Genomic DNA, 26769 nt, shown 5'->3' with positions numbered 1-26769 from the left:
TTTGCTTGTTATTATAGTTTGGAGTATATCATCTGAGGAGCTTGTTGAAAATTCAGAATCTGCATTCCACCCAAGACCTACTGAGTCAGACTCTTAGGAATGGGATCTGGGCAGCTATGTTTTTACCTACCTCTACCAGTGATTCTGAGGCTCCTCCCCCTTGGGATAGCTTCACAGTGGCTGCCTCAGTTATCTCAACTTGAACATGAGGATGAAATGGCTGATACATCACAGAGCTGTTTTGAGGCTAGAATGAGATAACACAAAGAAAGATCTTCACCCAGTACCTGGCACATAATAAGTGTCCAGCACATTCTCGTTATTATCATTGTCATCATTGCACTACCAAGTCTAAAAGGTGGGATCTACAAGAATAGTTTAAGGAACTGAGAGGAAGAGAACATGGCTTTGTTGTCATGGTCTCAAATGTCAGGGCAAAAGGATTCTACGTCTCTTATGATAATGGAAATGACCCCAAGGCTCTGTCCTCAGTCACTAGAAATTTAATTAAAGAGTGTGTGGGGAGAGAGTGGATTCTAAAGCCTTCCGGCCTGACAGCTGAACCTTAACTTGTCCTGTCAACATGACTCCAAAATAACAGCCCAGCTCAGTGAAAATAAATCGCTCAAACTTATACATAGCATGGAGTAGAAAGTAGTAGTTTAATTGGATTGTAAACTCACTGGCTGTAACTGGGTAGTCACTGTAAAGATATAACGGGTAGGTAGATAGAAAAGCTTTCACAGAGCATGCAGCTGTTATTTTTCTATTAAAAGCCCCAAGTCCTATTATGTCCCATATCTGTTCAGGAGGAATTCTGAACTGCTTTGGTGGGTTTTTTTGTTTGTTTGTTTATTTTGGCTTTCTTCTAGAATGACATGTCATATTGATCAACTGAACACTTGGTATGATATGAAAACTCATCAAGAAGTGACCAGCAGCCGCCTCTTCTCAGAAATCCAGACCACCTTGGGGACTTTTGGTCTGAATGGGTTAGACAGGCTTCTGTGCTTTATGATTGTCAAAGAGTTACAGGTAAGCCTTTGACTTTCATGCATGTTTCCTCTTTCCCCAGGAAGAGATAAGGGTGGCTCTTGCTGGGCAGTTCAAACTCATTTAATTCTTCTTGCATGCTTTCCCATACTGACACCCAAACATGCATGATTCCTATTAGGTAGATAAGAACTGAGAGTGAACTAGAATTTCTTTGGCCGGTGTAATAAACTGCTTTTCTTTCTGGGTAAACTGCTTTTGTGAGTTTCATCTTGGGAAGGTAAGATTTTTACTATTGAAGCCAATGATCCTTACAGAGGATGTTGCAAAGAGGAGCCTCAAGTTGCTGCTTTTCTCTGTCCTCCTGTCTGTAGGCCTATGCAACTTAGCAATCTCTGCCTTCTGTAGCTTTTTTATTTATTTATTTTATTCATGATGTTTGGTTCTTTGTTCATTCCTTCTTGTTTTTAGAATTTCCTCAGTATGTTTCAGAAAATTATCTTGAGAGACAGAACTGTTCAAGATACTTTAAAAACCCTGATGAATGCTGTCAGCCCCCTAAAAAGTATTGTAGGTAAGTGTTTTGAAACTATCCTGAAATAGAGATAACTGTAGCCTTTATGAATTTACTAAATAGGAAATTATATTTTAACATTTCAGCAAATTCGAATAAAATTTATTTTTCCGCCATTGCGAAAACACAGAAGATTTGGACAGCTTATCTTGAAGCTATAATGAAGGTATGCCATGGGCGAGAGGGTAACAGCTTATGAGTATAATAATCAACACATTATAATTTTGCAAATTATTATTTTCTTATAACTGTTATTTTATTTTTTATTAGAGCAGCTATAGGTTCATCTTGCAGGAAGTAAAAAGTTTCTGTAAACCCTCCATCACATACATGGTTTTCCCTATTATTAACATTTTCTGTTAGTATGGCTCCTTTGCCATAATTCATGAAATAATATTATTGTAATTGTGCTATTAACTTTAATGCATAGTTTACATTGTGTTGTATAGTTTTGTGGGTTTGTGTGAAGGTGTGGTAACTTATATACAGCCTAAAATTTATCTTTTTCCCCTTTTTGAATATACAGTTCATTGATGTTAATTACTCAAAGTTGTGCCTCCATCCCCACCACCTCAAAGACATCATGTGGAGTGAGATAAGCCAGACACAAAAGGACAGATACTGTATAGTCTTACTGATATGAAATAATTAGAATAAGCAAAGTCACGGAGTCAGAAACTAAGATACAGGTTACCAGGGGCCAAGTGGGGGAGCGAAATGGTGTGTTAATATTTAATTGGTATGTAGTTTCTGTTTGGGGTGATGGAAAAGTTTTGGTAATTAATGGTGCAGATGACTTTATGATGCTGACAAGTTTGAGAGAGCCAACTACTATCTGAAGCTGACTAAAAATAGCTTATACAACAATATCCTACAACAATAGTTGTAGGATACCATACCTACCCCTTTCCCCTCCCTTTCATTGATCACTAGCATTTCAGACTAAATTTATTTTAACATTTGTTCCCCCTATTATTTATTTTTATTCCATATGTTCTACTCATCTGTTGACAAGGTAGATAAAAGGAGCATCAGACACAAGGTTTTCACAATCACACAGTCACATTGTGAAAGCTATATCATTATACAATCATCATCAAGAAACATGGCTACTGGAACACAGCTCTACATTTTCAGGCAGTTCCCTCCAGCCTCTCCATTACATCTTGGTTAACAAGGTGATAACTACTTAATGCGAAAGAATAACCTCCAGGATAACCTCTCAACTCTGTTTGGAATCTCTCAGCCATTGACACTTTGTCTCATTTCACTCTATCCCCCTTTTGGTCGAGAAGGTTTTCTCAATTCCTTGATGCTAAGTCTCAGCTCATTCTGGGGTTTTTCTCAATCTGTCTTTTTACTTTTGATGCACAAATTTTTTAATTTTGATGTAGTCCCATTTATCTATTTTTTTTTCTTTTGTTGCTTATGATTTGGGTGTAAAGTCTAAGAAACCACCACTTAACAGAAGGTCCTAAAGATATTTCCCTGTGTTTGCATCTAGAAGCTTTATATATAGTTTTAGTTCTTCTATTTAGGTCTTTGATCCATTCTGAGTGAATTTTTGTATATGGTATGAGATTGGGGTTCTTACATAATTCTTATGCAGACCGGATTATTACATAATCTATAATCTTGAGTGATGTGGACAGATTTATATTAACCAAATTTTAGAATCCTAGAGTGAAATGACACTTAGGACATGAAAATGCCCATACACAAAGAAGTAGAGCTTCTCATACCAGCTGCTAAGCCTCGAGAGTTTATTCCAAAAGATTGTAAAAAATATCTTCAAAAAGATCACTTTAATAGATGGGTGAATGAACATGAATGGACCACTTTGTAAAATATTAGACTTTGGGGGTGATTTGAGATTTGCATACAGGAGGCTATCCAGACACTCCTGGAAAGATCTCTTGAGCTCCATGTGGGATGATGCAGGTCTCAGTGACTAATGGAGCAGGTCCAGGAAAAGCTTAATTTTTTGTGTAGAAATTTTTTGTGTAGACCCTTTTATTGCAAAAATTGTCATCTTAATGTTTGCCTCCTTACTGTCACTTTAAATACTTATGTTTACTAGCTATTCTTTCTCTTGCTTATTCACAGGTTGGGCAGATGCAGATTCTAAGACAACAGATTGCCAATGAATTAAATTATTCTTGTCGGTTTGACTCCAAACACCTGGCAGCTGCTCTGGAGAATCTCAATAAGTAAGCAGTGTTTAAAACAGCCAACTGTGGGCCAGGATTGTTCATTATCAACTAGCACCCAGTTTCTTCAGTATATATTCTTATAAGTCCCTTTTGGGGAAAAATGTAGACTCAAAGTTACTAGTCTTCCTTCCTGTGGATAATCAAATTCATCTTTAAATGCCTCATTCCTCAGTATATCTTGTGACCACATTTTATTTATTTATTTATTTTTGATGGATTCATTTAGTCATCCAACATATATTGATCACATAATGAGTGTTGTGCTAGGTACTTCACAGATATATTGTTAAAATCCCCAACTGGCTTTCTCCAAGAATTCCCTGTCAATAATTATCCAGAAGGCACTCAAAAGTGTGTAAGTTGCCAACGTGGTCAGAAATCCCAGGGATGAGCGGGGACCTGGCATTAAGGGATTGAGAAAGCCTCTTAACCAAAAGGGAGAAAAGAGAAATGAGACAAAATAAAATGTCAGTGGCTGAGAGATTTCAAACGGAGTTGAGAAGTTATCCTAGAGGTTATTCATATGCAGGTATAGATATCCCTTTTGAGTTTACGGTGTACTGGAGTGGGTGGAGGGAAGTACCTGAAACTACTGAGCTGTGTTCCAGTAGCCTTAATTGTTGAAGACAGTGTGACTCTGGGATTGTGAAATCCTTGTGTCTGATGCTCCTTTTATCCAAGGTATGGACAGATGAGTGAAAAAATAAGGATTAAATAAATAAATAAATAATAGGGGGAAATGCTAGTGGTCAATGAGGGAGAGAGGAGGGGTATGGGCTATATGAGCTTTTTATTTCTTTTTCTGGAGTGATGCAAATGTTCTAAAAAATGATCATGGTGAATATGCAACTATGTGATAATATTGTGAACCATTGATTGTACACCATGTGTAGAATGTATGTGTGTGAAGATTTCTCAATAAAAATATAAAAAATATATATATATTATATATAAATATATATATTTATATATTTATATTATATAATATATTTTTATTTTTATTATATAATATATTATATATAAAAATATATAAAAAAAGAAAAAAGACAACACCTAGGGAAAAAAAGTTCATGACAGAAAAATTTGATTACAGTTATAATATTCAATAGGGACTTAATATTCATCAGGATAAAAAAATATACTTATTTCCTTAGCATTTTTTTCCTAAAAAGTGCATGAAAAAAAGAACAGGCATTTTGTTATAAAGCAATTATGTTATAAAACTTCAAAGCTAATTTTAATCTTTGTCCTTATTCTTAAGGAGAAAGAAACTTTTAGCAAGTAATTAACTAGTGTCAATATTTTTGATGTTCCTAGAAAGTCAAGTTAAAGTATACAGTTTCTTCAATAAACTCTTCCAGTCTGGCTCCCACCACTTTCCCTCACCCTCAGGGCATGTTTTCCTTTTGGCTGCATGATCAGTTATTTTCTAAACATATGAGGATTCTCTGTTTACCTTCGTTAACAGCATTGAATCTTGTTTAGGCCTAGGCTTCAGAATCCCTCCAGGAGTTTCATAAATAAATAACATTGCTTCTTTTACTACCTATTAAACCTAAGAAATCAATATGTTTCTCTATGTGTGGGCTTCCAGGAAGATTTCTCATGAAAACTGTATACTAGGTACTGCTTGATAGCAGAACTAGCTCTAAATTCAAGGATATAAAGTTGCCATTTTAGACTACCCGGAAAAAGCAAAATGGTCATATAAATTTAATTTAAACATATAACACCCACCATCCGTTGTTCAAATATATTGCTTACAGTAAGGTCTACATGCCCTAAAAGTTAAAATGCCTTCAAATTTTTGTCTCATCACTTTTGTATCAGATTATTCTGTGTAGCTCTAAATTTGCTCATTAAACAGTTATAGTGAATGTGCTATTATTTGCTTATTTGCCTTTCATTTTTTTTGTATCTATTTCATTGTTAAAATATGGTTATTGAAAGAAGTCAACTTTTTAGTTCTTGAATCAGTTTTGATAATGCACATTTTATCTCAAATTGGCCACTGTATATTTATACTTTAATGTATTCATATAAAATTTATATATAAAACACTCAATTTTTAGGACAACTTTCTCAACTTAAAATGTTTGTTTCTTATTTTTTTGGAATGTGTAGGCTCTGGGAATTGAACCCGGGTCTACAACACAGCAAGCGAGAATTCTACCACTGAGCCACCAGTGCACTGGCCTGTGTTTCTCATTTTTTAACCAACATTTGCCAGAGTTTGAAAATGTGACTTTTTCAAATAAACTATACTTGACTGAAAAAATAATAATAAGTGTGTAAGTTGCCAGGAGTGCTGATGCATGCACTTTCTGGAAGGCAGTCACATCCTACACCTCACCAGCAGCTTAATCTCATCTTGAGTCTTATATTTAAAGATAAATAATCTGTACTTCTAGGTCACTGAGTCAATGCTTTTGACAAATTAGGGCACTGAAAAATTTTTTCAGTTCGTAAAAATTTGGTGATAGCATTTGATTTGGGTTAACTTTAAATGATAAAGTAGTTAATTCTAGGTCAAATTTCCCACTCATCCCCAATCTCAGTCTTGGAAATTGATGATTAGAAGGAGCAGGCCCTCATTTTCCAGATAAGGGACTGAGGCCCCAGGAAAGGACATCACTAGCCAGGATTCACTCTTGTCTAAATTCAGTTCCTCCCTAATGTTTATCGCTCTTTTTTACTTGTCTTCATCTAGGGCTATTCTAGCAGATATCGAAGCCCACTATCAGGACCCTTCACTTCCTTATCCCAAGGAAGATAACACACTCTTGTATGAAATCACAGCCTATCTGGAGGCAGCTGGCATTCACAACCCACTGAACAAGGTTAGTCATTGACTTATATAATGACGTACTGGGGGACAGTGTGGAGCCAGAGGAAACTGATATCTGAGCAAAAATCTTGGCAAAATTTGGGTTTGGGTCCCAGAGCTTTCATTCTACCAAGTCCCTGCCCTTTTTGAGCTCCATTTCCCATGTGTAATATGAGGATGATCAGATCTGTCCCATCTGACTTGGAGCTGTCAGGGAATCAAGTGAAATGTTTGTCAAAGCCTGTTAAAAAGTGAAAAGTTCATATCAGTGGAAGAGAAATAGTTTCAGGTTTCTGTTGGGTTTGAAATTAGAACTGTCACTAAGTGGTAGTCTTGATCAGGATTGATTGTACTAAGGTACTTCTTTCATGGGTGACACTAATCATAATCATAATATGGATTTACAAACTCTTCTCCACACTTCTGGTCTTCAAAATCCATGTGTTGCTGCAGAAATATTGGCAACTTTGATTATAGGGCGTTATCCTAGACCCTATATTATCATTCTAAAATCTGTAGCAGTTCAAATTCTGAAATACATGTGATCCCTGTGGGTTTTGATTAAGAGATTGTAAACCTGAATAACAGCTAGCTTATTTGAGCACCTGCTACAGGCCAACAATCTCACAACAGCCCTGTGAAATAAGCCATTATGTGGGAACCCAAGACTCACATAGGTTAATCACTTACCTAAGGCTCCACGCTAGAAAGTGATAGAGCCAGCTTCTGACCCAGAGCCTGTGCCCCTAAGTAGAATGCTCCCCTGCTCCCACAGAGTCAGGGGCCAGCTGGGATGATGGAAATGGCTGTGTGCACCCTGTCTTATTGACTGAAAGGGAGACTGCACTGTGACATTGCGTAGGGGAAAGCAAATGGAAAGGAGAGTGCTTGCTTTCTACTTACATAGTACCACTCCCTGCTACGTGTGTCCTTTTCCTTCTCTCATTCTAGCTCTCCCTCCTCCCTTTCTCTTAACCTCCCTCCCTCCCTTTGCCCTTCCCTCCGGCTTTGCCTTAATTACTCTTTCTTTTTCCCCTCCCATTCTTGCTCATCAGCCTTTACTTCTTTCCCCCTTTGTGAATGACATGAAGGAAATTCAGGGAAAAAACAGCTGCTAACCTCTAGGCACATTGGCTAATTGTTATATATGTATTTCAGTTTGGGGGTCACTAGTGTTAAATAAAATCTGAAAGTACAAATTAATGTAACCAACTAGTCTTAAGTTGCCTGAAGAACAAATTGAAATAAAATGGAAGCTTTACATTTGAAAACGTGTTCTGTGGTTTTCTGCAATGTGAAGAAATCATCAATTTTTCTTACCTGTCTCTTCCTAGATATACATAACAACAAAGCGCTTACCCTATTTCCCAATTGTCAACTTTCTATTTTTGATCGCCCAGTTGCCAAAACTTCAGTACAACAAAAACCTAGGTACTGTATGATATTTATTCTTTGTAATAAGTAACAATAGAATAATATGTAACCAAACAGCTCTTTGTATAGAAAGCTATGTCACATAGGAGATCTTTTCCTGGATCAGTGCATGTGTATAAAATATGTCTTTGTACCTCTGAAATGCGGTGCCCCTTCATGAAATGTAGATAGCAGGTATAATAACAACCAAGCATAATCCACCTTTAATTTCCAAGGGTTAATAATCCAACTTGTGGAATATGCAGAAACTTTACTTTTCTCTGTAATGTTTAGGAAGCTGATCGTGGTGTGAAAGAAATTTTAACATTCTGTTCTTTCAGTTATATGCCTCTGCGTATCTGGATCTGTGGTATGAAGAGTAACAATATATTTAAAGAGATAAAACTAATTCCTGGGTATTTAATTCTTCAAGCTAAGTATGATTGATTGCATGCCAAAATATTCAGTAATAAACAGTGGATCCCAAAATGCTCAATATAAATTTGCACTGCCCCAAAATATAGATTTTTCTGACATTGATCAGTTTACTTGGGACACTTTAAAAATTACTTTGCTAATAGATTCCAAAGTACTTTCTTTGTCTTCAAACTTGGCATTCAGCTAAGTAAAAATTTTTAAATCCACTCTAGAATTGATTTTATTTTAAAGCCTTAAAAGAACACTTTTACAAATTTAACCAAATTATTTCTTTTAACCATATTCCAAAATGTATATCTTCTTTGAAGTATTTCCCTACCTATTTCATAAGCTTTTTGAGGGTAAGGATGTAGAGTCTCTTTCATGTTTTTAATAATCGCATTCAAAAAAACGTCTGCACGTTTCCTCTATGACAATACCTGTCACCATCACAGAATGGTGAACATGGTGGCCACTCAATAAATACTTGCTCTAGGAAGGTGGGGACAAATGCATGTTTAAATTCTGACATCACCTCTTATTACCTATGTGACTTTGACCAAGTTCCTTAACCTCTCAGGTCATCAATCTGTATGAGGTTTAAATTAGATTTTTGAAATACCTAGTAAGAACCTAACACAGTGTAAGTGTTATCAGAAACTGCCAGTCTTTTTTCCAAAGTGGTTGTGCCATTTTATACTCACATCAGCAGTGTATGGGAGTTCCAATTGCTCCATATCTTACCACTATTTGGTGACATTTTTTGGGGGGGAGGTACGTGCATGGTTTGGGAATCAAACCCGGGTCTCCCGCATGAAAGGTGAGCATTCTACCACTGAACCACCAGTCTTTTTTATTTTAACTATTCTGATGGATGTGTAATAGTATCTCATTGTAGTTTTTTTTTTTTGCCTTTCCCCAATGACTAATGATGCTGAGTTTACACGTTCATGTGCTTATTGGCCATTCCTTCTGTCTTTCTTGGTGAAGTGTCCAAGTCTTTTGTCCATTTTTAAATTGGATTGTTTGCTTTATCATCATTGAAGTTGTAGGAGTTCTTTATGTATTCTGGACACAAGTCCTTTTTCAGATATTTACATTGTGGATATTAACTCACAGACAGAACAGGCTTGCCTGTTCATTTTCTTACTGATAACTTTAATGAGCAGAAGTGTTTGATGATCCAGTTTATTTATTTTTTTCTTTGTAATTAGTGCTTTCCGTGCTCGGTCTAAAAAATCTCTGCCTATCCCAAGGTCACAAGGATATTCTGTTTTTTAGCTTTAGCTTTTGCATTGAGGTTTATGGTCTATGGTCCATCTCAAATTATTTTTTGCATATGATTTAAGGAAGGGATTGAGGTTCATTTTTAATCCTATGAGGATATCCAGATGTTTCAGCATCATTGAAATATTCTGTTATAGTTGTGGAAATTCAATTGACCATATAAAGATGGGACTGTTTTTGGATTTTCTGTTCTATTCCATTTATCCATTTGTCTGCCTTATGCCCATATGTTCTGATTACTGTTACTCATAGTAAGTCTTTAATTTGGGCAATACATCCCTCAATTTTGTTTCTTAGCAAAAAATATATATATATTTTGCCTTTTGTGTGATAGGGGTCACATTTCATTCTTTTTCCATGTGAGTATCCTGTTACTAAGCACCATTTTTTGAATTTGGGGTAGAGGGGGTGGGAGGGAGGAAGTGCACTGGCCAGAAATCAAACCTGGGTCTCCCACATGGTGGGTGAGAATTCTACCACTGAACTACACTTGTATCCCAGTCTTTTGCATTTTAATATACATTTTAGAATCAGCATATCAATTTCTTCAAAATAACTTGCAGAGATTTTGTTTGAGACGGCCTTGATTCTCTAGATCAGTATGGGGACACTGACATCTTAACAACACTGAGTCTTGCCATCCATAAGTATAGTGTATCTCTTCAAGTGTTAAGGTTGTCTTTACTTTTTCTTGGTAGATTTTTGTAGTTTTCAATGTAGATGTCTTTCACATCTTTTGTCTGAAAATATGTTTCATTCATCCTTATTCTGGGGAGACTTTTTTGCTGGATATAGAATTCTGTTACTTTTTCTCAACACTTTGAAAGCCTTAGCCCTCCATTGCTGCTGTTGAGAAGTTAGCCATTGGTCTAATTGTTTTTCCTTTTTAAATTATCTGTTTTCTCTGGCAGCTTTTCAGGAGCCTTCATCTTTGAGTTCCATAAATTTACAATGATGTTCTTAGATATGGATTTCTTTTATTTATCCTACTTGTGATCCCTAAAGTGGAGGATTGTTATCTTTCAACAATTCTGAAGGATTATCAGCCATTATTTTTTTGAGTAGTACCGCTTCCCCATTCTCTAAAGACTCCTTCTGGAACTCCAGTTACACTTATGTTAAATGTTCTTACTGTATTTACTATGTAGCATATCTTCTTTTTTCATCTTGTCTCTTTAGGCTACAATCTGAATAATTTTTAACATCCGGTTCAGTAATTTTAAGTTGTGATGAATCAGCTATTTATTCTATCCATTTAACTTTTGATTTTTATTAATATAATTTTCATTTTCAGAGTTATTATTTCTTTCTCTTTCATAACTGCTTGTTTGTTTTGGGTCTTACTCAGCTGCTTTTTTCCATGGGTTCTTGCTTTCCTCGTACCTCATGATTTTTAGCTATGAGCTGCTCGTTTTCCGAAAAACTTTATTTGTAAAAATTATTGAGACCTGGGTTGAAATTGTTTCTCTTATGGAGTGCTATCAAACCAGGACCTTTTTTTTTGCATGGGCAGGCACCAGGAATCAAACCTGGGTCTCTCGCATGGCAGGCGAGAGATCTGCCTGCTGAGCCACCATGGCCCGCCCTATTTTTTTTTTAATTCTTTTTTTTTAATTTTTTTAATTTTTTAATTTTTTATTAATTAAAAAAAACTACAAGAAACACAAACATTCCCAACACATACACTCAGCAATTCACAATATCTTCACATAGTTGCATATTCATCATCATGATCATTTCCCAGAACATTAGCATCAATTCAGAAAAAGAAATAAAAAGACAACAAAAATATAACAAACAGAAAAAAAAAATTTTACAGGCCATACCTCTTACTGCTGATCCCTTTCATTGATCACGAGCATTTCAAACTAAATCTATTTTAGCATTTGTTCCCCCTGTTATTTATTTTTATTCCATATGTTCCTCTCATCTGTTGACAAGGTAGATAAAAGGAGCATCAGACACGAGGTTTTCATAATCACACAGTCACATTGTGAAAGCTATATCATTATACAATCATCATCAAGAAACATGGCTACTGGAACACAGCTCTACATTTTCAGGCAGTTCCCTCCAGCCTCTCCATTACATCTTGGATAACAAGGTGATATCTACTTAATGCATAAGAATAACCTCCAGGAAAACCTCTCGACTCTATTTGGAATCTCTCAGCCATTGACACTTTGTCTCATTTCACTGTTCCCCCTTTTGGTGGAGAAGGTTTTCTCAATCCCTTGATGCTGGGTCTCAGCTCATTCTAGAGTTTTTTCTCAATCCCTTGATGGTGAATCTCAGCTCATTCTGGGATTTCTGTCCCATGCTGCCAGGAAGATCGCCTTATTTTTTTTAATTAATATATTTTTTTTTTTTTTTTTTTTTTTTTTTTAGGGAGGAAAGGAAGGAAAGACAGAGAAGGAAGGAAGGATGGAAGGAAGGAAGGGAGGAAGAAAGGGAAACATTTTTAAACATTTTCTTGTTTTATTATATTTTGTTTGTTTTTTTTTGTTTGTTTTTTTACATGGGCTGGGGCCGGGAATCGAACCGGGGTCCTCCGGCACGGCAGGCAAGCACTCTTGCCCGCTGAGCCACCGCGGCCCGCCCAATTAATATTTTTATTGAGACATCTTCACACACATACAGTCCATACATGGTGTAGAATCAGTGGCTCACAATATCATCACATAGTTGTATGTTCATCACCATGATTGTTTTTAGAACATTTCCAACCAAGACGATTTTTAACTAAGTTTTCCACTTGTGTTTTTTCTGATTACACAGTTCATTTGAATCCATATTATATTTCTGTGTGAAGCTTAAATGGTGTTTACATGTTCTCAGGGATATTTTTCCTCCTACCCAACACCGTGGTCAAGACAGACATCTTTCCTTGCTGTTCCTTTCTAAGGTTTATTTCTTCTTGATACTTCACTGACATTATAGACCTTTGTGGTTGGTTTTGCTTTTATGTGGGACTCCCCTGTCCAGTTCCCCACCTGGGAAAGACCTTCTGTCTCCTATCCCCTTGAAGCCATCTTGGCAGAAGTTCAAGGTCTCCTCCAGGTTTGGCAGAAACCCCTGGTGAAAAGCTAACTTTGGCACTCACTTTACAATTTTCCTTCTTCTACATTTTTGACTTCTACATATTCTTTCGTTGCATAACTGCTCTGCACGGTGCTTTGTGATACTTTTGAAATATTTTATGCAGTATTTTAGTTGTTTTTTATTAAAGAGAATAGTATAAGAAATCTCATTTGCTATACTGCCATTCACAGAAGGTGATGGGTGCTCTTTATGTTCTCATTTACATTTGTTTTTATCTCTAAAATTTTTATAATAATGTGTTAGTTTTAAAATCCAAAGAAAATAGCAATGGTGACTAGAAAAACTGCTAACCATTTACTTGTTTTGGATCCTTCAAGCCACTAGAGGCGCCACCAATCCTGTGGCTAATTCAAATGTAATCCAGAATTGTCATTCCCTCCAAATAATCATCTGCCGGTGATAATGTGGACACCACAAATTTTAGCATTCACGAGTTACTACTGAATGAATGTTGCCAAAGGCAAGCACTTCACTCATTGTATTTTGTTCCCTTATAGGCATGGTCTGCCGAAAACCTGCCGACCCTGTCGATTGGCCACCTCTTGTCCTGGGACTGCTCACTCTGCTGAAGCAGTTTCATTCCCGGTACACCGAACAGTTCCTGGCACTGATTGGCCAGTTTATCCGCTCCACAGTGGAGCAGTGTACAAGGTACCAAAGACCAACCAGGAATAAATAATGGAACTTATTGTTACAAATTGTGAGTTAAACCTTGCATGCCAAATCCCTCTTATTATCTCCCTAGTTGAGATGGGAAATGGCTGGTTACCCAGTCTCTAAAGCAAGCCAGGGCACAGCTCCTTGTTTAGGGCACTTAGAGTGCCTATCCTAAGTGACCCTGATGGGGAAGCTCCTTGCAGTGATTTTCCAAGAATGAACCTGTAGCTGTGCCCATGATTAGTGAACACCATGGGGAAGAAGGCGCAGTCTTGTTCCTCTGTTCTTTGGGGCCCAGCTCTCAGCCCTTACTGACACCATGCCCCCCGGCTGGGCCACTGCCCAGAGGTGGCTCCACGCACTTCAGTGGAACTTAGAGAACTTGCCAGTGTCAAATGCGGGGCAAAGTCTGAGTTCCTGATACATAAGAAAACAGAAATAACACAGAAGCTGCTATTTGATACAAAACTTGTAAACATTTTATTCCTGCTAATTCTTTTCATTCCTTCAGATAACTCCAAATGGAGTATTTTAGGGAGAGAAATATAAGTTACTTGCATTAGTTGCTGGGTCCTGATCCTTCTCCTCCGCCCTCCTGAAGGTTAGCTTGGCTAAATAATTTCCTTGTCATGTCACACATTCAAAACATGGAAGATTATCACTTTGCCAGTTTTCCCAAGTCCTCACAAAGCACTTCTGTCTCCTAAAATTGAAAGTGACTTCAGAGGCCACTTAATTAGCCTCCCACCAAGCACAGGGACCAGAATCCCTGACAGGGTCTTTGCTGAAATGTTCCCTTCAAGGAGGCACCAGTTACCTCTCAAGGCAGTGCCATGCATTGGTAGAGAGTTGTCATTGTTAGAAAGCTCCTGGTTGGATGGAACAGAAAGCCGTCCCTCTGAACATTTCACTTACTGGCCGTTTCCCCACTCTTGGAAGTTAGATAATAGATGCAGTCTCCTTTTGCACAATTTCACTTCACACATTTGAGACCAGCTGTTACCTCAGGTCTTTCTTTCGAGAAGCCCCTTCCCCATATTCCTCGCATGCTGTGATTTAGAGGCTGTTCATTCACCAGGTCAGGGCTCCTCTTTTGTGCATTCCAGATTGTTATTGGCCATCTTCAAATGTGACTCCCCCCAACTTGTGTTGAGATTCCATACATTGCCTTCCCCTCAGAGTGGAAGGATTCTGGCACTCCCATTTTCTGGACCTTGTGTTTTCCTCAGAGCAGCTAAAATTGCAGTAGTAGGTCCTTCATATCCATTATGTACCAGTGGCTCATTTTGATTTTACATTCTGTTTAAATGCTGAGACCTTTTCACAGGCCAATTCTTCCCAACATATGTTTGATCGATTTATTTTATCTGAGGTAAAAAAGGCTAAAAAAATTACATCGGTATTAAATTTTAATGAAAACTGTAGCATCACTAGCATAGTACTTATCTGGACAAAAAGACGATTTTATTTATAACATTATTACAGTTAAGCTTTAAAAAGGCTTTGGATGAAAGACTGTGGGTGGACATATACTAAATGCAAACAGCAATGTTGTGTTAAGATGGCAGTGGCATAATGGGTGGGATTTTTTTCCTCTTTCTTACTTTACAAAACCTTTTTTAATATGATTGTCACCTTGATAATAATTCAGAAAAATCATACCCTAGTGTGGGAAAGGTATTGGGGAAAAGTCGATCTTGTTTATTTTGAAATGTGAAAGATACATGAATTCTATTAGTATCATAATAAGTATTAGCTACCCCTCCAGCTTATTTGGACAAATCTGCTCTATGTCTTCAGTTAAATTGCTGGTTAAAATATCGAATGAGACAGACCTATGTATAGTCACCCTGATCTTTCTAGTTTAAAGTTTGTGCATCCTTAATTAAAAAAAAAAAAGAGGCAGGAGAGCAGAATCCAACTTGAGGACCACCTGTGTTTCCTCTTAACATTTAATATTCCACCAGATGCAGGCGGCCTACCCTCTGCACTGTTGTCATTTTCAAAAACAACAAAGTTATCTTAGACACGCTCCTTTTATTTTCCTTTTGGCGAAACCTCTCCTGATCATATTTTAGTCTAAAACCTCCATGCAGTTCTACTGTTTCTTCTGAGCCGTCCATGGTTCCCTCCATCTGGACTGGATGCCTTGGCCTCCTCTCCTTGGACCTAGGTCAGATACACTGGGCTTTTTAGGTGTCTGCTGCTTTCCTTTCCAATTGGTCTTATTCCGTGATTGTGAGAATTTCATTTTTGAGACATCGCATCCTTCTGAGCTCTCATTTGTTTTCTCAATTGTTAAAAAATTCTGTTCTTTGAATAAGTCTGGCTATAAGTTCTAGAAAAAATATACGAGTTTTTGTTGTTTGATCCATTGACTTTTTTTTCCCATCCCCAAATAATAGCCCTTTGTTTTTTGGAGTAGATATTGATATAAAGCTGTTAGCTCCTGAACCAAATGTAGACTTTTGGGGAGCCTTCTTCCTGTAGCATTAGCTGATTATCTTGCTGGGCAGTAGCAGAAATCGATGATAACCTGGGCTCTGCCAGAGGCACAATGGTGAGAGCCTCAACTTTAAGACCTGCAGACATAGTTTCAAGGTCTAGCTTTACCTCTTACTAACCATGTGGCCTTTTCCAAGGAAGCTAATATCTCTGAGCTTGATTTCTTCTTACATAAAATGAGAACAATACCTACTTTAGAGCATTATGAAATCATGCTTTTAATGCAAAGAGCACATTGTCTTAGAGTAGGCCCTCAGTATATGTTTTAGTCTTTTCCCTTTGAATCTTTTCATAAGCCAAAAGAAATTAGAGTTAAAAATATTTTTAACCCCAGCTGTAGTTAAGGAAGGAGTGCGGATAAGATACAGGGTATGAGTCCTGAGCTCTGCCCACTCTAGGGGCAGTTAGGGAGGAACCTTCACACCTGGCCATCCCCAACCTTAGTTCTCCATCCTCCAAGAGATGGCAGGTTCTTCTCCCTCTGTTTCTTTTTCATTAATAACTATGCAGGATTAAGGATTGCTTCTGTCCAGCATGTTACAGGCAACTACAAATGTAGTCATCAGGATACAGGAGTCAAGCTGTAGCTTAGCATCTCTGAGGGGACACGAAATAACATAAGGAATCTGAGATGCATGGGTATCTTTCCTTTCCCTTGCCCCAAGCAGAATATAGCCCTGGTCGAATAGAGAATGATTGAGAGCTGTGGGAACGTTCCCAGGTAGTCACTCTTAAACCTTCCTTTTAAAAGCAAAATAGATCGATAACCTAGTACCATGAAATTATTTTCTAATTAGAAAACGGTAATTTGTCCATACATTGGAAATAGTTTTAATACCTAAAGACACGTTTTGATATAAATGAGAAGGAATGTAAACTCCACAAGGAAACTACCTTGTACTTTGCTATATTCCCAGCTCCTAGAACATTGCTTGGCAATATTATTGTTAAATGAACACATGAGTAGAATCCAACGTGGAAAATTATTAGATGCCATACTTATTTGATAACCTCAGAAACACCCAAAATAATGTGCCAGGCACAATCTCTGCTGCTGGAGGTACAAAGATGACAGGCCCTCAGGGAGTTTGTACTCTAGATGGCAAACAGGTACACAAACAACTGAAAAATTAAGAGCCTAGAGGAATATACTGAATATAATGAGAGCATAGGAGAAAAAATATCTGCCAAGGGGAGTCAAAGAGGACTTAACAGAAGAGAAAGTACCCAAACTGGGACTTGAAAGATGTCGTTTACTTTCAAATAAGCATGCACTGTAGCTGCAAAGGACTGGAGGGATGCGAGAGAATGGCTTGTTCAGAGACCTGCCAGGCATTGACTTGTTATACCACAAAGTGCTACAGGAGAGCTGCAGATGGTGAGTCTAGATAGACAGCAGAGGTCTTAAGGTGAAGGGCCATGCAAACTAGACGAGAGAGTTCCAGTTTTATCCTATAGGTTAAGTTCCTGGAGATATGCAAGCAGGACAAAGACTCGATATGAATCAGGAGGATGTTCCCTATATTTGTTTCTTCTTTGACATCATTTAGTAATCTGTCATCTACTTAGTCCTTCAGTATTTTGAACAAGGGCCTACTATGTGCAAAGTAGTTAAGTGATTGGGACTGTTCTCTGTTACAGCCAGAAGATACCGGAAATGCCTGCAGATGTTGTAGGTGCCCTTCTGTTCCTGGAGGATTATGTTCGGTACACAAAGCTGCCCAGGAGGGTAAGTAACAGACAGGAAAGAACCATAGTGATGAGCTTTTTGTAGAAAGGATAGTAATAAGAGTAACCCTGTACTCATAAAGGGTGAAGTCCAGTAGCTCATTCATAGTGGACACTTCTGAGCCCCTCGCCATGGCTCCTCCTCACAGCTCTAAAATGTTTCTCCTTTCTCCATTATTGTAAGTGCTTTGCTAGAGCAGAGTTTAACAAAACTTCCCTCCTCTTCTTTCCACACCCACCTCTTGCTGGCCCCTCACTCAGGAGTTGAGTAAGGAAGCAAGCTGGAGGAAATTCCTTAAGTGGCCAAGGTAAAAAATAACCATAATTTCTGTGTGCTTTGTTTCCACAGCAAGTTTGGTTAAGTTAATGCCAAGGCTGAAGTTATATATGACTATTATTGCCAAAAATGAAAGACTACTTTTTACTTTCTAAGAAATTCTTTCCTTTTCCTTTCTTACTACTAAAGCCACGCTGGTACGTTTTGGCTCAAAGCAAAAGGCTTGACAGTAAAATATAGAAGGCTTTCAATAGAAATTGAAAAGTCATTTCTGATTTTTAAAAATTAGTAGGTTAAAAATTGAAGATGCTTTTTTTATAATAAAAGCCAAAGGTGAGCTTTTAAAAATTAATTATTAACATCATATTAATATTGAAATGCTAGTGGCATCCTCATTAGTCAGGCTAGAACTGTGATATGACAGTACTAACTTCCACAGCTATTTTTGTTGTAGAAGTGGAAAACAAACAAGAAATAAAACTCAAAATATATATTGAAAAGACAAAACTTATATTTTTTATTGAAGATGTATTTGTTTTCTTTGCGTATGCAGTAGAATCATGTGGAAACTTAAAAAAGCATTAAGAAAACAGGTTACAGAATAAATGTACAAAAAATGAATATATTAACCAATTCAAGAATATAATGTGAAAGAAGATTCCTTTCACAGAAATAATGAAGAAATAATATAATTAGGAATAACCTTTAAAAGAATTTTTTTTTAATGATAAAACTTTGAAATAGAAAATTTGAAGTCCATGTTTCTGGATAAGGAGACTCAAATATTATAAAGATGTCAGTTCTTTATAATTAGTTTATTGGTTAACTACTGTTACAATAAAAATCCTAGCCAATTTTTTTTAATCATAGGACTTAATGGTATATAATTGTATCTTTTTTTAAAAGAAGATATTAAGACATTGTAAAGCTGCAAAAATCAAAGTAGTATGGTACCAGTATGAAACTCAACAGAAAGATCAGTGCATTAGCATGTGAAGCCTAGAAACAAGCCTGTAGAAACCAACAGCTGTATTTAAGGGAAAGGTAGCACCTCAGATTAAGGAAGAACAGGAATATTAATCACTCAGAAGTGTTGAGACAATTAGTTCACCATGTGGTTTAAAGATAACAAATTTTCCCTTTATATCTTCCATGTATCAAAATAAATGACAGAGTGAGAAAAATAAAACGAATAAGTTAGACATATTAGACAAATGTTTAGCAGTTCTCAGAATTTCCAAAGTATAACACCAAAGAAAGATACCATAAAAGAAAAGACTGATATATGGCCTTTATGAATGCTGCATATAACTAAATAATTCTCTGTCAAATGTCTCTTAGTTAAAAAGAAAAAAATGACAAATTGGAGAAAAATTAACAAAGGACCAACTTCCTTGGTTTATAGTTTGCTCTTACAAATCCAAAAGGAAAAGATGACAAATCTAATGGGGAAAAAAATGGGTTGAGGATTAATAGGCAGCTTTCAGGAAAATAAATACAAATTGACAATAAACATCTGGAAGTATACTCAACCTTACTCATACTCAAGAAACAAAAGTAAAAACAACAGTAAAATTACTATTTCTACCCATCAAATTGGTGAAAAGTTAAAATGTGGGGTCCCCAGTACTTAGACAGATAGAAGGAAATAGGACTTCTCAGTGCTGTAAATGAGAGTGGAGATTGGCAAAGTGTTTGGGTAGGACAGTTTGGAATTTATCTATTTAAGTAGGCATATATTTAAGTATTTAAATAATTATTTATACTTAAATAAATATATTTAAGTATATTTACCCTGATCCCAGCAATTCCACTGCTAAGAATTTACCTGATGGGAAATATATGCAAAAATTCAAGATATCTGTGCAAGAATGTTATGAGGTTTAGCAGAGGTGGACACAAGATTAAGTGACTCTAATTTCAAGTGTGTGTATAAATTGGAAGAAGTCAAAACACAAAAATAGTTATCAGTTTGATTTTTCTGAAAGGGATTGGGATTAGGGTTTATTTCTTTTCTATACTCTTCTTTATTTGCTAAATTTCTTCTAATTAGCATATGATTCTATTATATTCAGAAAAGAGAAACTTCTTTTATCTTCAGCATATGGAGATCACCTAGTTCTATATTGTACCCATTGACCTCATTCCACCCCTTTCTCAGGGCTTCCCCTAAAAACAGTTAAAAATTATACCTTGGAAGACCTTCGTTTTCATTCTCTGGGCTTGGTTTCCCATTATCCCCCCAGTCACTTGCCAGTCATCCTATCTTTGCTTGGTTGATCATCAGGTAGTAACCTGACCTGAGATTATTACATCTTGGTACTTCCCAGAGACATGAACATGCCTAGCAGATCGAAGTGCCTGTAAAAGCCAAGAATGCACTCACATGTGGAGGCAGGGAGAACTGCACAGCATCCCCTCTGATGTTGGTAGTACCAGAAGATGTATCATGTCCTGGTTTGCCAGGGCTGCTTTAACAAATACCAGTGACTGGTTTGCTTAAACAGCAGGAATTCATTCTCAGTCTTGGAGGCTAGAAGTTCACAATCTAGGTGTCTATAGGCCGTACTTCCTCCGAAGTCGGTAGCGTTCTGGTGGTCACTTGCCGACATGATGCAATGTCTGCCTCTGTCACATGGCCATCTGTCTCCTCCTCACTCCAACTCCTATGTCCAAATTTCCTCTGCTTATGAGGACTCCAGTCATATTGGATTAAGGTTGATATTTTCTTCTTGATATTCTTCTGATTTAGTTTGGCTTCATCCTAATAGGGTCTTCTAGACCCCATTTACAGATAAGTTCATAGCCACAGGACCAGGCTTTGGGACTTGAATATATCCTTGTGGGGGGCCTGAGTCAGTCCTCAACACCCCAGTACAGAGGATACCAGTCAGTTACAGAAGGCCACTGTTCCTACAAGTGGCCCACCCATGAGTCCAGCACTTCCGTGAGATTCATCCCCTTCTTCCAAAGGATATCTTAATTTCTTTAATTTTTTGTTTTCATAAACAGGGGAGATTGATATAAAAAAATGTGAATTTGTTCTTCATTGTAACACTGAATAATTTACCTCTTCTGTTTAACTTTTTAGGTCGCTGAAGCACATGTGCCTAATTTCATTTTTGATGAATTCAGAACAGTCATGTAGTTTTTTTCTTTTATTTCTTCAGTGAAAGGATTGTCTTTAAATCTTCCTACCATCACTAAAATGAATTTGAAAGTGAAAAGAGACTCCACTGCTCATATAACTGCATTTCTTAGGTGGGAAACATCGACATTCTGAGTAAAATGTATCTCACAGCACTAGTTAATATAATTAATATTATTTAAATCATGGTATTATATTGCAATTTATATCATGTAGATGCAGAACACATTTTTGTACTGCCTCTGATAAATGCTGAATGTAACTGTTATGTATAAATCCATTTAGTTTTATGTTCTAAAGAACGATTTGTGCAACTCCAAATTTTCAGTAAAATAGTACTACTGGTACCCAAAGTTGTCCTGCTTATAATTAAAACACTGTGTATTTATCCTGTTAAAAAAAAACAAAATCTTATTTGGAGAGTAAGAATCAGTTCTGTTAGGTATGACAGACCCAACATGACAGGATGGGTCTAGCACATGCTAGTAGCACATGGAGTGACCACCCAACCTGGGGACTACATACCATGGAAGTTTCTTGGTGACTGAGGCACTTCTAATCCCATATACCCTGGGGTGCTCCCAGCATCCCTTCTGTAGGATTCCGTAACTTCAGCTGCCCTTTCCAGCCCCTACCTTCCTTTCCCTGCAGTCAGGATCTATACCCTATGCCCAACTACCAACAACCATAAGCTTTTTTTTGCCTCTTATAAACAGTTTAGCCATAATCTTTTAACTCCCTTGAAATCCTAAGTCATATCTGTGTGAAAATTACCCTGAAAAGGAGTGGCCATCCTACTGTGACAACTTGGATAAAAACAAGAAAGATGTTTTGGTCCTGACCCTACAGCTAACTGTGACCTCCTCTGGAGAGGAGAGGGGGCAGGTTAAACAAAACAAAGCAAAACAGAGGCAGAAAAGTGCTTGACAAATCATTTAGCAAGTTGCAAGGAGAAGCAGCATTGATGAGTAGTCAGGAGACAAGATTTGAATCCTGGTTCTGCCAGTAGTTAAACATTGTCACAAGTTTACTGACTTGATCCATAAAACCAGGGCTCAATGATTTTTTGGGTTCCTTCAGTTTTTTATTTTATTATAAGTTATTTTTGTCAGAATGCCTCAAATCCTAAGATGCTGAAAGGGGGATAAAAAAAAACTATAGACTTTGAGAAAATACTTTGTAGGTTTTGGTCATGTTATCAGTTTGGGGAGAACTTTTAAAATAGTGACATCATAATGGAAAGGATTTTAAAAGCCATCATGCAGGAATCTTGTCTCCATGACCTCTGAAGGCACTCAACAGCTTGTGTGAACCCTTCTAGGGCCTGTCAGGGGCATAGTTTTATGGGAAAGCCCCACAAGAGGAAAGGGATAGAATATAGACTTTTCTCCATATATCCAGAAGGCAGAAGCTGCCAAACCAGAGAGAACCAGCAACAAAACCGCAAAGAGTTGTCTTTGATTTTCTTCTGCCTTTGATTTTCATGGCAAAAGAATCCATTCCCTTGTTTCTCTCATTCAAGGAAAACTTAATGTCTAGATGTACCCAGAACTTTTTCTAAGTACTGAGACCAAAAAGTTAACAGTCCATACCCATTTTAGTGTGAGAATAGAGGCTTACATATTTGATGCCCCTCTGTGATGTCCCTGAAATATTTTAAAACTATTCCTCATGAGGTATCATTCTCAGATTACTTACAACTTTACATACCAAGATTTCACCCCCTTTTTAGAGATGTTATAAGATTACAGAAAAAAATCATGCATAAAAAAACAGTTCTCACATACCAGTCTATTAACACCTTACGTTAGTGTGGTACATTTGTTGCAACTGACCAAAGAACATTTTTCTAATTGTACTGTGAACTATAGTCCATGGTTTACTTTAGGGTTCAGTTTGTTGTATAGTCCTGTAGATTTTTTTAGAATTTTTATTCTAGTAACATGTATATAACCTAAAATTATCCCTTTTAACCCCTTCAAAATTTCCCTTTAACTCTTCAGAGTTCAGCCCTTCTACCAAGGTCAGCCCAAGGTGAATGCAAGGTGCAGGGTCCTCCACGTCTTTTCTGGGCCTGTCTTGTCCTGTGCTTGTGCTTGCTAATGGCCGTAGTTCTGCTGTTTATAGGAATTTGAATGCCCCTCTACTTCCCAGGAGGTCAATCTCCTTCCAGGTGCTCCTCCTCAGGACTTAAAGCAGGTAAGCCTTTGCTCCAAGCTGCCCAACCTAATTTTTTGTTTCTTATACTGCTTTTACTGTTCTAAGCTGCTGTTGCCTGGAGGGCAAATTCTGGGAGAGGGGCAAGCCAGAGGATTTTCCCAGGTCAGTCTTTCCCAGCAGAAGGAGGCTAGGCCACAAAGAAAGCTCCATACAGCCTTGGGGAGGGGGTGTAGAAGGAACCAGCAAGGGTATCAAAAGCTCCTATGGCTCTTCGAAGCTGCATTTTCAGCCCTCGCCCAAAAATGCAGGCCTTTAACTATTTTCCCTAGTTTTGAGGAAAGGTACTGTCTTTAGGACTCCTCTGTGGCTTTTGCTGGGGGCAAGTTTGGAATTATGACCGCCCTTAGAGCTGGGCCCCCAGCGGTCTCAATTTATTGATCAAGAACAGTGGTGGACTATCCACCTGCATACCCCTGGATATTGTGGTAGGGAAAGTAGGTCTTTATATCCCATCCTGGCACCAGCAAGCTGCTGCACCAGGGGTGAAAATCTCACTGCTGCCTGCTGCAAGGCTGGGGAATGGGTGATAAATACTGCAGAGAGAGAGAGAGTAATTCACCGGTATTTACAGTCGTTTACCAGCCTCTTCCTCCCATTCGTTCCTGGATGCTGCAGTAGACTCTGGAGTTTCAAAATGGTTGTTTAATAGTTGTTCTGGTGGAGGGACTGAGTCCTGAAGCTTCCTACTCCATCATCTTCCCACAGTCCCCCCTCAAGCCCATAACAAGATTTTTAAAAATTCTAGAGGACTTAAAAGGATTTCGCAGTACCTTAGTTCAACAGATACTGAATTTGCATCTGTTTTTCCTAAGTAAACAAGAGGAATAATTTCTCATCATTTGTCATACACATTGATTTAAGTTATTGATTAAAAAAACATAAAAGCATGGGCAAAGGGCTGAGTCAGTTTTGGTTTAGAGCATTTGAGGCATAACAAGATTTGGAGATAAGTCCATGTTACTAATGCTAAAGGCTGTCTTGATGAGGCAATACTATGAACTACTTTAAAGGTGTCTAAAATAATAATAAGTAATACTCTAAAATCTATAGATAAACATGACAAACCGTATTATCAACACCAATCCAAAAACATCTCTAAAATCCATCACTGTACAAGTCTTTATTAAGCATGTAGCACTATGGAAATCCTGTTTGAAAGTTAAAATCTCAACAAGAATATGTTCAGTGAAACAATATAATTTATGCATTCAAAAAGTTCCAAAGTATAAAGACAATGTTACCAATACTTTCCCCTTTTTCCTGAAAATTTTTAAGTTAATTCAGGGTATAGAATCCTATTTTACCAATGAATTCCATGATTTCAGGGATGCACACTCTGAAAGTGGCTTCCACTACAGACAGTAGTTTATTTTCCTATGTAGAATGTTCAGTTAATATTATAGCTCCAAAATTGAAACTACATCAAATGTGTTACTTTGAATTTCAAGTTTATTTGTTGGGGGAGTTTTAAAGTGAAATATAGCTGCTAACAGAACTCCAGGCTTTACCCTAGACCTTACTGAATGAGAATAGCAAGGAAGTGGTTCACTTTATGTAATCTAAAAGCCAAATGTGAAGATACCTTTCTAAAGTCCCCACAGGCTTCCTCTAATAAAATGTCAGGAAATAAAAGCTTGGGATTTATTTAGTAGGTAATCTCATGGAAAAAAAAAAAAAAGAGTCCACCACCATACACTCTGCTAAAATAAGAGAAAGCACCGTATGAAACTGATTCTGCTGTAATTTGGCCAGTGGCAAAGTTTTCTCAACTGGGAAAAGAATTTGAAGCTTGAAAAAGAAAACTATAAGTCATTTTGGCCCTAATTATTAGAATCTGAAACAGTTACTTAATTTTTCAGGTTTATTTTAATGCTTTTAGGGGCAACAATTTGCTTTAGTGATATTTGCAGATTTACTGTAGCCTCATGATACTTTTCTGAAGTCAATAATCTCTTCAAAACTACTGCAGATAAACTCAGTAAATTCTAATTGATCTTAAGCTTTAAGTCAGAAGGACTTGATCATTCACCGATTTCTTTAAATCCTAGCTGACTTACTAAAATGTTATATAGTGAAACTGTTAAATCCCTTGATTGCTTTTCCTATGTGAATAGGATGTTTTCAGAGAACTCAAAAAAAAAGAGTCTTATCCAAATTGCCTTACTGGACACATGAAGAAAATAAGGTCCAGAGACATTAAGGGAACTTCCCCAAATTTGAAGTTATTTAACAGAGCAGGTTCCCCACTGGACTCTCTAAGGCACTCTGCGTTTCTTTTCAGTTATTACAAAGCTGTATAAAGAAGGTCACAAGAAACAAGGAAGGACATGAGAGTTCATTCTTCATTTTATTTTCATGTCCCACAATGACTCATCCCAAATACTGAATTCAAAAGAAAAACTGCATTTACTCTGTATTAGCACTAATTTATGGTAACAGTAATTCCTTTTAAAGACCTAACTTATTTTACCCTTCATTTTAAATTGCAAATTAAAGCACATATTTACATGTCTATATACAAACACTTTAAAACAAATTAATCCTAATCTTGATCCAAGAGTTTACACTTTAGAAGCAGTATAATATATGCTATATACATCCCCTTGCCAAAAGTCTCTTAGAACTTGGTGAGTTCCAAATATTCATTCACAAATGGTTTTCCTTTAAGCTTAATGAACCAGGTACTTCATTTCTGAGTAAATAAGAGGAATTATTACAGAACACGCTTTGTACAGAACAGCACCACTACTGAAAAAGGCTCGAGGTTTTGTAATCCAAGGTTCCGATTTAAAGCAAAAATACATGGCATAGAGTGCAACAGCAAAGAAGTGTCCAATTAAAATTAGAGGGTTAGGAGACAACCTGTAATGAAAAAATATATATATAGTAAGACCCCAAAAATTAACATTTATTCCTAAAAAAGATACCAATGATGTATCTATAAAGCTAAGACCCCATTCTGCATTTTGGAGGACTTTCCAAGCTTGGGTCTGCCTGCTGATTTAAAGCAGAAACAGAACTTTTTTTTTTTTTTTTTTTTTTTTGACAAGAAACTCCCTAGAGAACTACTCTGAAAAAACAGCATCTCCTCTTACTCTAGTTTACATAAGTCTTATGTTTTAAATTATTTTCTTTGACTAATTTTGAGGTGCCAGTTTGAAGCACCTGGATAGTCTGGCCTACTGGGAGTACAGACTTTTCAAAAGGTAATAGTATCCATATTCAGATAATAAATGAATTATAAAAGACAAGAAACTTCAATTTGCAGACTACTTAGAAGAATATTCCACAAATTACCTGCACTATCAAACCTATTACTGCGTTTCTTGAGCCCTTGTACTTAAATCAAATTAATTTTAAATAACATGTTACTCAATTATTCATGGCTCCCAGAGATCAAAGATCATG

General features: G+C 37.1%; 2 protein-coding genes across 4 annotated transcripts in view; one reads left to right on the top strand and one right to left on the bottom strand.

Moving 5' to 3' along the window:
* The window catches only part of WASHC5 (WASH complex subunit 5), a 93985-nt gene extending 67582 nt beyond the window's left edge, over nucleotides 1–26403 (top strand). Inside the window, exons 21-30 of one of the 2 annotated variants that reach the window (XR_013178479.1) lie at nucleotides 873–1035; nucleotides 1465–1567; nucleotides 1654–1733; nucleotides 3674–3777; nucleotides 6491–6620; nucleotides 7942–8038; nucleotides 13324–13477; nucleotides 17630–17717; nucleotides 21085–22817; nucleotides 23145–26403. Coding sequence is in view for 1 of the 2 variants with exons in the window: in XM_077167637.1 (XP_077023752.1) it covers nucleotides 873–1035; nucleotides 1465–1567; nucleotides 1654–1733; nucleotides 3674–3777; nucleotides 6491–6620; nucleotides 7942–8038; nucleotides 13324–13477; nucleotides 17630–17717; nucleotides 21085–21141 (976 nt within the window). In the remaining variant the exon portion in view is untranslated. Of the gene's footprint in view, nucleotides 1–872; nucleotides 1036–1464; nucleotides 1568–1653; nucleotides 1734–3673; nucleotides 3778–6490; nucleotides 6621–7941; nucleotides 8039–13323; nucleotides 13478–17629; nucleotides 17718–21084 lie in introns of both variants that reach the window. The other variant, XM_077167637.1, reaches the window with a different exon arrangement.
* The window catches only part of SQLE (squalene epoxidase), a 27231-nt gene continuing 26147 nt past the window's right edge, over nucleotides 25686–26769 (bottom strand). The window contains exon 11 of one of the 2 annotated variants that reach the window (XM_077167638.1): nucleotides 25686–26223. In XM_077167638.1, the coding sequence (XP_077023753.1) occupies nucleotides 26031–26223 (193 nt within the window). In that variant the 3' untranslated portion in view covers nucleotides 25686–26030. The remainder of the gene's footprint in view (nucleotides 26224–26769) is intronic. The other variant, XM_077167640.1, reaches the window with a different exon arrangement.

The sequence above is a fragment of the Tamandua tetradactyla genome, chromosome 6 (genome assembly GCF_023851605.1).
Source record: "Tamandua tetradactyla isolate mTamTet1 chromosome 6, mTamTet1.pri, whole genome shotgun sequence".
Taxonomy (NCBI): Eukaryota; Metazoa; Chordata; class Mammalia; order Pilosa; family Myrmecophagidae; genus Tamandua; species Tamandua tetradactyla.
The sequence above is the reverse complement of the archived record's forward strand: the minus strand, read 5'-3'. Positions and strand labels throughout refer to the sequence as shown.